Raw genomic sequence first — 12,989 nt, forward strand, 5'->3', positions numbered from 1 at the left:
GTCCGAGAAGATATTTATCGTAGTTTTTGTTATGGCCTTTGTCTACTTGGTAGACGCTACAGTAGTCCAACAGTCAAGCAGAAAATTATAGTCCTAAATTTTTTGAAAAAATTCCATAGCCTATTTTATTTTCTAATATCTGGCAGGCTTCTAAGGAGCAGCCATTCACATTTTATCATGGGGAATTGACGAGAAAGTCTCGAGCCCAAACAAATTGTTTCATAATGTGCCTTCAGGCTTAAGTGGGCCTCTCTACACTCTCATGTAGTGTGAAAACCGCCGTATCCTAATCCAACCTTAGTACACATATTGGACTTTGCAATTTTAATGATGTGAACTCGTATTCTTTTCGTATGTTTGGGACATTTCACTAAAATCACTTGCAGTGTATTTAGTTTGAGTTGCATTCGAACTAAGGCACGCGTTTGTTTCTTTAACTTGACCTATCACCTTCCTTCCTGTATGGAATCATAGCTTCTAATCCTCTTCTAGTAGGCGATTATTAGTGCACTTTTGTGATCTCTCGCACGTATTTTGGCACTCGCTTTAGCTGTGTTGTATTCGTCACCATTTAATAGTTTAACTAATGAAAATTAATAATTTGTATATAAGTATATATCTTTTATCTCTATTTCTTTGTTTTACAGCGGAGTAAATGAAATCGAATTTGATGTAGATGGGTATTGAGTTTTACTAATTTAAACTCTGCTCTCGCTAATCGTTTATGCCGTACTAATAGGACTATGAATAAGTTCGTGCGGTTTTACAACAGATGGCGTAACTTTATTATTATTCCATCGATCCACATTTCCAAACATTCATTGGAGAGCTACTGTCGTAAGGCACAAACGTCAGTATAAGTTTTTTATTTGAAGCGTAAACAACAATATTTTTACCACACTTGAAAATGTCGAATTTCGTGCCAAATAATGTGTTTTTGCGGGGAATTCTTCTTCATTATTTTAATATGAAGAAAAAAGCAGCCGAAAGTCATCGTATCTTGGTGGAAGTTTATGGTGAGCATGCTCTATCTGAGCGAACGTGCCAGAAGTGGTTTGCACGCTTTAAAAGTGGTGATTTTGGCTTGGAAGACGAAGAACGCGAGGGTGCGCCGCCAAAGTTCATGGATACCGAATTGGAGGAATTGCTCGATCAAGATCCGGCTCAAACGCAAGAAGAGGTTGCAAAAACTTTGGGAGTTGATCAATCAACCATTTCCAAACGTTTAAAAGCCATGGGAATGATCCGAAAGGTAGGCCATTGGGTGCCGTATGAATTGAAGCCAAGAGACGTTGAACGCCGTTTTATGGCATGCGAACAACTGCTTCAACGGCACAAAAGAAAGGGTTTTTTGCATCGAATTGTGACTGGCGATGAAAAGTGGGTCCATTACGACAATCCAAAACGTCGGGCAACGTATGGATACCCTGGCCATGCTTCAACATCGACGTCGGCTCAGAATATTCATGGCCTGAAGGTTATGCTGTGTATCTGGTGGGACCAGCTGGGTGTTGTGTATTATGAGCTACTGAAACCGAATGAAACGATTACGGGGGATGTCTACCGACGACAATTGATGCGTTTGAGCCGAGCACTGCGAGAAAAACGGTCGCAATACGCCGATAGACACGACAAAGTTATTTTGCAACATGACAATGCTCGGCCACATGTTGCACAAGTGGTCAAAACATACTTAGAAACGCTCAAATGGGATGTCCTACCCCACCCGCCGTATAGTCCAGACCTTGCGCCATCCGATTACTATCTCTTCCGATCGATGCAACATGGCCTGGCTGACCAGCACTTCCGTAATTACGATGAAGTCAAAAAATGGATCGATTCGTGGATTGCGGCAAAACCGACCGAATTTTTCACAAAGGGAATGCGTGAATTGCCAGAAAGATGGGAAAAAGTAGTAGTAAGCGATGGACAATATTTTGAATATTAAATTTGTAACCATTTTACGTCAATAAGGTTTCAAATTTCGAAAAAAACCGCACGAACTTATTCATAGTCCTATTATATTGCTTTACTTCAACCGCTTAATCGTTTCAAATTATCTATTCAAAGTTATTGCTTTTATATTGCCTAAGATTTTATAAGTTGGCTTCAGCTTTCTTAATTTTCATACAAAATCATTTTCATACCCCAGTTCGTAGAAAGAGGTCTTTGAAAGCAAGGAAAATATCAGACATCATCTACCTTTTTACTCAGCAGTGTGAAAGTTTGGATAGTTTAGAGACGACTATTAAAAAATAGTTATGCTATTCAGGGCTTGAAGCTTCCAAATGTTAATGATCTAACTTTAGTAATAATATTATATTCATACGCGTGCAGATATCTAAGAGTCTTATCAAGAGAGAGAGAGAGAGGCATAGAGTAAACGAGGCGGACTTAAATCAAAGCGAATGTTGCGTGGTGATGTTTCCAATAATTTTGCTAGGGATTAACAAATTGTGCCAGCCAGTTTGACGAACGCACAGTTGAAGTTTCTTTATTTTCATTTTAAAGTGTTTTTTTGGAAGAAGGAGGCAGAATAAGGGGGAAAAAACTGTTTGGTTATGAAGTTTGCTTACTAAAACCGAATGTCGTTGCTACCTTGAATAAATATTGCATCGATTAGAAAGTATACAATGATGATAGATTTACCACGTTTCCTCTTTGACTGTGGCGAAAAAGAAATTAGTAATGGGAACTTCGGCGTCACTTGAGAGATTCAGCCGTATTCTGGACGATCATTTCACATGTACTCACAGATTCCTTCAATCAGTCGTTGTTCACTTCGTAGCAACGAAGTGTCATTGGTTGATTTTTTTCGCATATCACCAACGCAATCTCGGTTTTTTTCTAAATACAGCCCAATTGACGTCAGCCCATCAGCAGATTCTGTTAAATTCGTTGAGCGCCGAATAACGGTCTGTTAAAGAGCTCAACTCAAAAAGTCTTTTCACAAAGAGAAGTGTGTAGAAAATGCACGGTGGGACTAACAACAGTTCGGTAAATTGAATTGAAAAAGGAAACATTTTATTTTTAATCCTCATTATTTTTTATCTACTCCACATAATCACTATTAGTTTCAATATATTTGTTTTTAATCTGTAAGTGCTCTGTTGAACACAGGACTCAAAATCGCGTTTTTGCAGCTTGTTAAGTTCAGTTTAACCGCATTTATTAGCCATTTATTGCTACCAAAGACTTTTCCCCTCAAATTTTAAAGAATTTTTGGAAACAACAAAAATTATACGCCGCCAAATCCAGAGAATGTGGCGATGGACGAGTTTTTTCAGCGCAATGAAGTTACTTCTCACTTCAGCGGTATGAACTGGTGTATTGCTATGGTGTAAGAAGTAGCGGCAGTCTCTCGTTTTTCCCATTTTTAAATACATTTTTAAACACTTTTGCTTAGCAGTTTTCAGTATATCATTTGGTAGTCACTGTCTGAGAATAGCAGCAAAAATTTTGCTGACTTTTGCTGTCAGGCTTTCACAGGTGGATTTGCGCCTTTCGGGCGCCATACCATGGACTGCGGTTTGGTTTCCGGGATGATTGTTTTTTGCCTAAAAAACCAACTTTAGTCAACTATTACAATCATATTAAAGTTTCTACATTCTCTGTTTTCGCATTTTCTTAAACAAAATTGAGCAAAATTTACTCTAGCTTCTTTTTGACTCTCATTCAAATCTCGATTCTCATTCAAATTATTATGCAATATTGCGATACTGCCATAGCATTCAAGTCGAATTCACTACATATCATTTTTGGTGTCATTCGTGAGTTGATGGCGAAAGCTGTAAAGTATTGAGTAACGAATTTCCCGCTGTGTCGCTGGCGGAATTTCTACCGGCATTGCATTAATTATTTTACATTAGAATTGTCCCGCCATTAGGGCTTAGGGGTAGTCAAAGGCCCGATAAAATGATGATTTTGAATAATTTTGTTTTGCTAATCAGTTGCTTTATTTTACAAAAATAAAAATATAGTATTAATACATCATTACGACTTGACTTAAGCAAAATTAAAAGAAAAAATATAATTGTAAAAGTTATCGCTGTTTGTATGAAGCCCGTTTCTCCAGAAGTCCCTTGAGAAATTAGTTTTATTAAGAGATATATTTATGCCTGATCGAAGCTTTTTATTTTTTTCAAAATTAGCAATATGGCGGCCTCAGAAAATGTTTTTCAGATTTTCGAGAAAAAACCCGACAATTAATTGTTCCAAAAAATCAAAAAAGTTTGAAAAAAACCTTCGATTAGCACGAGTTTTTTATGTTTTTCAAAAGCTGTGTAAATTTTGTTGAAATCTAGCAAGTGGTTTTTAAGTTACAGCGATCACCAGTTCAAAAAACATAGTTAAAGTTTTGCTATCGATTGCCGATTCGCCTGAGCGCCCTTTGTTAATTCTTGAATAATTCAAAAAGTATTTGTCGGATTCATTTCAAATTTTCACAAAATATTTTTAAGATATTATGTTTTAAGAAAATGCAAAAAAATACAATTTTTTGAAAATTCTGACTACCCCTAACACCCTAATACACGTATTTGCTTTTGTTCATTGATTTGTGGGTATGGTTAGGTGTACTTTCATCCAGTACGCATCAGTGGCGGATTTCATTACAAATTTTAGAATAAGTCTAGTTTTAGAAATATGTAGGCTTTGAAATTTGCATCAACTCACATTTTTGAATTTTTTTTGTCTGAAAATTTTTGAAATATTTCGAACTTTATTATTTTGCATTCATATCCTGTTTGTGCTTGTATTTTGCTGGGCACTTTCGCGCTTTTCAGACGCATATTTTACTCCGATTTTGGCACGGTTTTAAAATTTATGCACGACTTCTCGCACTTTTGTTCAAACGATTGGCTTTCCAGTCTATTTATGCAAAATACTAACAACGCTTCACCCATTTGTTCGATTGCCTCCATTATATAGCATTTGCATTTTTATAGGATTTGCAATTACAAAATTTTCAAATTTTTCGTTTTTGAATATTTTTAAAATTATTTTTTATTTTTACCAATTAAAATTTACTTATTGTATTTTATTATTCTTTTTTATGTCCAATTTCTAACACATTTGAACAACGTCCATATGGGCACATCGTTCGTTCCTCATGGTCCTTCATCGTGCCACATCGTATATAATCGTCTCTCATTGTTTCACAACGTATTTTATCATCTCACATCGTTTACGACCGTTAAACATCGCCTTTTATTGTTGTTATCATTATTGTTTTAAATTAACATACCCCACCTTTCCACGTTCGTTTCCTCATGTGCCCATGTATTATCCATCTCTTTGCGCCAATATTTTGCCTACCACCATCCTCCCCTCACATGGCTCCATTTGGCGCACAGCTTGGCCATTGCCGTTGGTTCGCTGTATGTGCGCAAGCACTTCAAACAAGATTCCAAAGCCATTGCGTTGGATATGGTAAACCAAATTCGTGGCGTCTTCGATAATATACTCAGCGAGGTTGATTGGATGGACGAGGTGACCAAGAAGGAGGCTAAGAAGAAGTTGCACTCGATGACTACACACATCGGCTATCCAGATGAGATGTTGGATAATTCGAAATTGGAGGAATACTATCGCAACTTGGATATTGATCCCAGCAAGTATTTTGAGTCCTTCCTAAAGATGAATGTCTTCGGCACCGACTACTCGTTCAATAAGCTGCGCTTGCCGGTCAACAAAACGGATTGGGTGCGTCATGCCCGGCCAGCCGTTGTGAATGCTTACTACTCGTCGATTGAGAATAGCATACGTAAGTTGGTGGTTGTCTTGTCTAATGATATTAAGGCTTTCAACTAAATTTCTCTGCTTTTAGAATTCCCCGCTGGTATTCTGCAAGGTCACTTCTTCCACGCTGCCCGTCCCAAGTACATGAATTACGGTGCTATCGGTTTTGTTATTGGCCATGAGATTACACACGGCTTTGACGATCAGGGTCGACGTTTCGATTTGCAGGGCAACTTGTTAGACTGGTGGGCGGATAATACGCAGAAAGCCTACCTGGATAAGGCCAAGTGTGTCATTGAGCAGTACGGCAACTTCACGGATCAGCAAACGGGCTTGAATGTAAGTAGAATTTTAAATAAATTAATGGAGGAAAACATTTTGTGCACATTCCACGATCTAATTTTGTATTTAGCTTAGCTTAGAACGAGTATTGAGGAAGTCTTACCTGAGCTTCTGGATGAGCTCGTTTACAGATTTATTTATTTGAGCTTCATAGCTCATAACGGTTGTTAGCGCACATTAGCTTTTTGCCTCTAATCACCTTTTGAGAAATGTGAATGAAACCTAGTAAAGTGTCTTGTTCTTCGGTAGAGTTGGATGCTGCGAGGAGGTGCAATGCATTATTTAAGCTACGGGATGAGCTCTGGATCGAGTGTAGGAATTGAGTCTTATGGCTCGGGGGGTATTGTAATAAGTCGCGCTTTTTGAGAATAGCTGGATGCTACGATGATATGCGAGGGAGGGAACCCACTTAGAGCAACAGAAAGGGCAAAATATCTAGAACTTGCACTAGATAGGAAGCTAAATTGGGGGCTCACAGTCGTAGACAGAGCACGCAAAGCTACATATGACCGCATTGCACTCCTGCGGAAGGCTTATTGGGAAGAAATGGTGAGTGGAACCCAGAATGATACAACGGCTCTACACAGCAGTGGTTAGGCCAATTGTCTACTATGGTATTGTAATATGGTGGGATGCCCTTGAGAAGGATGTGAACATCAAAAAACTTGACAAGGTTCAAAGACTGGCATCTGTTCTGATAACCGGTGCCATGTCAACCACACCATTGAAATCATTATATGCGACACTAAACTTCCTTCTGGTGGATCTGTAAGCAATATATAACGCACGCAGTGCGGCAATAAGGCCGAACGCTCTAAGTAAGTGGTCAAACACGGATTATGGTCACGGTAAAATCCTGACTGGCTCTTTGGGGCTTTCTGGACTGATGGAATATGCACTTCCGTCTATATTTGGCATTACAACGTTTATGACCCTCCTACCCTTAAGGGAAGAGTGGGAACGGGACGAAGTAAGACAGGGCGAGTCCATCCATGTATACTCAGATGGCTCACAGTCGAGGGCAGGGTAGGCGGAGGTGCATATTCCGCACATCGGGGGATCTCCTTCAGTTTTCGGCTCCCCGACTACTGTAGTGTCTTTCAGGCAGAACTGATGGCAATAATGAAAGCGGCGACACTGATACAGTGTGATGCGATGTCCGGATATGATATCTACATTTTCACCGATAGCCAAACGGTGATAAAATCCCTCACAAAATAGTCGACAATCTCCAAGGGAGCCATGAAATGCTGCACATCTCTTAACGAGATGGCTGAGTCATTTCACCTAAAGGTAACATGGGTTCCTGGCCATCGCGATATTGAGGATAACTGTAGAGCCGATGAACCAGCGAGACTCGGCACCTAATTGACTGATGAGTACATAGATAATGACATAGGGATACCCTTACAAACATGTAAGCTACTCATCCTTGAAGAAACTGAAGGGAAAGCAAACGAAAGATGGCGTAATGAAGCCACCTGCAAAATCGCCCGCCTACTGTGGCCGACTCTAAATGCTAAACGCACAGAATCTCTGCTAAGCCACAATAAATACAGTCGTAGCACATTGATCCCAGTCATAACGAGGCACTGCCTAATAGGTAGACATGCCCAAAGGAGGGGTGTGCAAGCACATGACTTTTGTAGAAGTTGTCTAGATAAGGACGAGGAAGAGACAATCTCGCACCTACTGTGCCACTGTCCTGCTCTATCCAGACTCAGGTTTACTATTCTGGGTAAACAATTTTTTAATGAGTTGGAAGATCTCAGTCCTACAAAAATCAGAGATATTCTAAAATTTTTGAAAAGCACACACTGGTTTTAGGAGAGTTAGAGACAAGCTCCCCACGCGGCATCAGAATGGGCTATGAGCCTGAGTGTGTTCCACAGGACAACCGCTTCAACCTAACCTAACCTAGTCATATGTGGGCGATTATCTTGCAATACAACTAAGAAAAAAGTTGAAAGAAAAAAAATATACTAAAATAAATATTGAATGGTAACGATTTTTAAGTCTTTATAGAAACCAGGCGTCTCGATTAGAAAGTTTTATTAGGTTGGTAGAAGTGGCGGTCGGTCTCTAAGCCAATTCACTTAGACCGTTGCCGATCCATTGACGTTCTACTGGAGTGTTAGTGAAGAGAGCACCAAGATCTTCGAGTCTTAACATCGCAAAAGCAAGGCAAGTCTCAATACTTAGGTTCAAATTAAACAATGCCTGCCTCCACTATTCAATTTAGAGATATCCGATTTTAAATTGAAATAAAACAACGAAAATTCAAATTGATTGGGCAATCTTTATTATTTTTGTGTAGAACTATTCATGACATTTATTTTTTAAAGATAATCACTATCAAATGTTGGCCGCAACTGCACCGTAGTCCATAAACTCCAATTTTGAATGATTCGCTGAAGGACTTCGGTCGGTATCTCCTGAATAACTTTGATAAATATTGTCTTCCAATGCCTCAATCAAAGCTGATTTATCCACAAAGCATTTAGACTTTATATGCTCCCACAAATAAAAGCACAAAGATGTGATATCATACGATCTTGGTGGCCAAACGGCTGGTCCGTGGTCCGACGCAGTAAAACCATTTTCTCACTGGCTGTAGGAAAGTAGCGCCTTCCACCGTCTTGATGGAACCAAATGTTGTGGAAATGACAGGCTTAAATTTTCGGTATCAAAAAGCCAATTATCATGGCGCGATAGTGTTCTCCATTCAACATTACATTGGCACGCGCCTTGTCTTTGAAGAAATATGGGCCGATGATTCCTCCAGCCCACATGCAGCACCAAACGGTTGCTTTCTATGGATGCAATGGCTGTTCTGGCATGAATTCGGGCTTTGGTTTGATCTTCAGCCCAAATACGGCAATTCTGCTTATTGAGGTAGCCAGTAAGTCAAAAATGGGCCTCATCGCAGCAGCATAATTTGGCCTCAGCGTGCGATGAACAATTTTCGATTTTCGTAATAAAAATTTTACTATTTGTAAACGTTGTTGAGGCGTAGGTCTTTCCATGATGAAATGTCAATGAATACTGAAAAAATTATGTATTTGGTTCGACAGTAGTCGCGCGTGAAAAAAGAAGGTTTTGTTCCTGATGTGAATTCGAATGTAAGCAAGTTACAATTTGAATTAGGATCCTTTTGGGCACATTAGTCTGAAATTGCTTCTGACCTAATGGAGGCGGCTGTTCAATGTTTAAAGTAACCTACTACTTTGCTAACTTTACTTTTCAAGGTTTGGGTTTGGTCTTTTGCGCAATACTTTGCAATAGGCCCATACCGGAATCCCATTAAAAATTATTTAAATTTGTTTTACTACTTTTTTTACAAGAAAATTAAAATATTATATAATATAAAATGTAATATTTCTCAAAACAACAAAAAAAAAAAAAAATTATTTAAAAAATTTTAATTTCAGCATTTCTTAGAAAATAATTTCATACATAAAAACTTTCTCCATAGTTTCATTTTTAATTTCAGTTTTTTACTCTACCCATCCATTTTTTACTAATCCAACTAATTTTTCTTTGAAGGTCAATGGCGTCAATACTCAAGGTGAGAATATTGCCGACAATGGTGGCGCGAAGGAGTCTTACAGAGCCTATCGCCAATGGGCGGAAAAGAATGGCCCAGAACCGAAGTTGCCCGGCTTGGAATACACGCCCGAGCAGATGTTCTGGATATCGGCGGGTCAAACGTGGTGTGCCAAATATCGCACAGGTTTGTTTGAATTTTGTATTCTTGTTTGTTTCGTATTGGACATTTTTAAAAATTCCTTCTTCCTTCTTCTCAGAAACGCTCAAAATGCGCATCACAACTGGCGTTCATTCGCCCTCGCAATTCCGCGTCATGGGCACATTCAGTAATATGAAAGATTTCGCGCGCGATTTCAATTGTCCCGAAGGCTCGCCAATGAATCCGATACAGAAGTGTGAGGTCTGGTAAACCAGAGCCGCGCCGCAACAAAAGCAATAGTTCATTAGCGCACATGCCAGCATGGTGACATACTCATACATACGCACACACTCACATACATACACTTGCACTGCACGCGCTATCTCTGTTACTGGCAGTGAGGGCGGTGCAAAAAGTTTGTAACTTCTGTTTTTATTACAACAAAGAAAAAAATTTAAAATAAAATAAATAAAAATATACTTATTATTTAGGTATGTCTGTAGTGATTAGTTGCAATTTGCTTTATTTTCGAAGCTTAAATTTGTTTTTAATGTATTTAGTTAATTTTGTGTAATTGCAAAAACAGAAGCAGTAGCAAATATTTGTTTCTGATTTGCTACTCACTCTAATGCTTTCTTTTTCTACACTAAAAACAGTGTTCGTTGTAAGTTTTAATGTATTACATTGTGTTAAAAATAAAATAATAAATTAACTACCTAACTGTTTTGTGTATTTACTTGTATGAGTTATTAAAGAACAATGCCCAGGCAACAAAGGGATGTTTTGATCCAAGAAGAGGCCTTGAAGGCCATCTGCAGGCTGAAACACAATGGGAATTGGTACGGGCCCTGTCCGGCATTGGACAACAGAGTTGGCATTGACTTCGATCCAACTATCCTCGCCATGCGCCTTGACTCCATGCCATCCAGAGTCGTTCTTGACAAGAGATACACAATGGGAATTGGTACGGGCCCTGTCCGCCTCCAGCACCGAGCACGGCTGCAGTTCTGGGATCTACATACCTGGAATTCAGCGGGACAAAACTGCACTTTGCTCTTGGAATGCATGCATCTGTGTTTCAAGCGGAGGTGTATGCTGTTCAAGAAGCGATGAACTTTGTTGTGGTAAACAGATGGAGAGGCAGATCTATACGTGTCTGCAGCGACAGTCAAGCTGCGCTCATAGGCTTCGACAGCGCCCCAACCACTTCAAGGGTAGTCGAGTCCTGTAAATCCAGGCTAAACTATGTCGGTAGAAATAATAGCCTGATGCTAACATGGGTTCTGGGACACGTGGGTATCGCGGGTAACGAGATCTATGACTCTTTAGCCAGAATGAGCTCTGAGGCCTACTTCCTTGACCCGGAGCCTGTTTTGCCACTCCCTTCTGCAGTCATCAAAGCCACGGTTAGCAAACGGGTTACTCTAACCCACAAGTGAGCTTGGCAGGCTGAGACAGGCTGCAGGTGGACAAAACTGATGTTACCTGTCATGTTACCTGTCAGGCGACCGCAGGAGGCTGGTTGAACTTATGACGAGCCACTTTCTGTGGGCGAAGCACCTGGAAAAGGTGGACATCTTATACAGTGCACTCTGTCCAGCATGTGGAGAGGAGGATGAGACGGCGTCTGCCCCGCCTTCGCTCGAATCAGGCTTGAGGTTTTTGGCACTGATGTGTTCAGAAGCGACCACCTTGGCTCATTGGCACCACAAGATCTACTCAGATTTCTTCGGAGGTCGAGTAGATTAGATTTAAAGAAAATTAAAAAGGGAATCCGAGTGCAGTACAATGGACTTAATTGTGTCTGAGTGCTGTACTTGTTAGTCTGTCCCAACAAAAAAAAGGGAAGAGTACCGCGAGAGCAAAACTTCAAATTCTGAGCCTTACTCCCTCTTACTTACTCTCTTAAATATATTAGAGCTCAATAGCGTTGTGTAGGGAAAGTTGTATTATTACTAAGTTGTTCAATAAGTTATACGGTTCGATAAAAGAGAGCGTTGCTACTAGCCTAAACTGTTTTTGGAGTGATAAAGCCCATTTTCACCTAAATGGAAGTGCAAGTAAGCGAAAATGGCGTTGTTGGCTACCAAAAGTACGAAACCCACTATTAAAACATCAGCAGTCTCTTCACAGTGTCAAAGTGACGGCTTGGTGTGCATTGTCAAACAGTGAATTAATCGGACCATATTTCTGCGCCAAACTATTTCTGTGGACGGTGTCTCTTACAGGCGCAAGCTGAACCTTTATTTTCTGCCAAGAATGAGAGATCATCCTACCATGGTTTCAGTAGGATGGCGTCATACCGCTTACGGCCAGAGAGACCATGACGATACTGCGTGGTTTCTTCCCTGGCCAACTGATAAACCGTTTCATAAGCCGCCGACATTTCTAGGCCACCCAGGTCGCTCGATTCTAACTCTATGGACTTTTTTCTGTGCGAGTACGTTAAAAGTTTATTTATTCCCTGGAGCAATTGAAAGTAAAACATTCAATAAGTAATTGCATCTGCAGTTTAAAAGTGTTCCGCTCTTAGTCTAAGCATAAGGGGCAGACTAGCGTGGTCCAACGTCTTCTGTCATATGCATAACTCCTTAACCAAACTCCCAAAACCAAAACTCTCGCTTTCAGTATGCACCCTTCGCACGCACGTCATCTTTGGTCGACACGCGCTATTTTCCTTTGTGGATTCCACTCAAATATCGCAATTCTCGCAATATCGGTGTTGTCTTCTCGAAGCGTATGGCCAATCTAGTTTAATTTTCTTCTTTTGATTTCTGGGTTGATGGGCCGTAGTCTGTGAGACAGTAGTCTGTGACCGCGTAGAGGTCTTCATTTGCAATGGTTTTTGGCCAGAAAACTCGGCAAATTATTCGTAGGCATTTGTTAATAAAAACGAGCAATTTATTGTAGATCTGAGCCGTAGAGAAGGACTGATTTGATACTTGTGTTCAAGATCGTTAGTTTGGTGTTCCCGGATATAGAGTCGGAGTTCTAGATTTTTTCATCTTGGAGAACGCTGCGCGAGTTTTGCCAATGCGTCAGAGTATGTCAGCCATCCTGTGCTATCACACTGCCCAGATAAGTGAACCGTTCAACAACATGGATTACTAAAGTGTAAGCACCCAAATAGAGGGTTAGAGCTTCTGCCACCGTTGTCTCCATCCTCTTGGGCTTGTTTACTTTCAGCCCCTCCCGAAAGTGAAGGTTAAAAGTAAAGTCT

General features: G+C 40.1%; 1 protein-coding gene across 3 annotated transcripts in view; it reads left to right on the forward strand.

Moving 5' to 3' along the window:
• LOC128864889 (neprilysin-2) overlaps nt 1–10,062 on the forward strand; it is a 93,483-nt gene extending 83,421 nt beyond the window's left edge. For all 3 annotated transcript variants that reach the window (XM_054104658.1, XM_054104652.1, XM_054104663.1), the window contains 4 exons: nt 5,355–5,764; nt 5,828–6,078; nt 9,628–9,814; nt 9,888–10,062. In XM_054104658.1, the coding sequence (XP_053960633.1) occupies nt 5,355–5,764; nt 5,828–6,078; nt 9,628–9,814; nt 9,888–10,039 (1,000 nt within the window). In that variant the 3' untranslated portion in view covers nt 10,040–10,062. The remainder of the gene's footprint in view (nt 1–5,354; nt 5,765–5,827; nt 6,079–9,627; nt 9,815–9,887) is intronic.
• Nucleotides 10,063–12,989: the final 2,927 nt, after the last annotated feature.

The sequence above is a fragment of the Anastrepha ludens genome, chromosome 2, assembly GCF_028408465.1.
Source record: "Anastrepha ludens isolate Willacy chromosome 2, idAnaLude1.1, whole genome shotgun sequence".
In the NCBI taxonomy this organism is placed as follows: domain Eukaryota; kingdom Metazoa; phylum Arthropoda; class Insecta; order Diptera; family Tephritidae; genus Anastrepha; species Anastrepha ludens.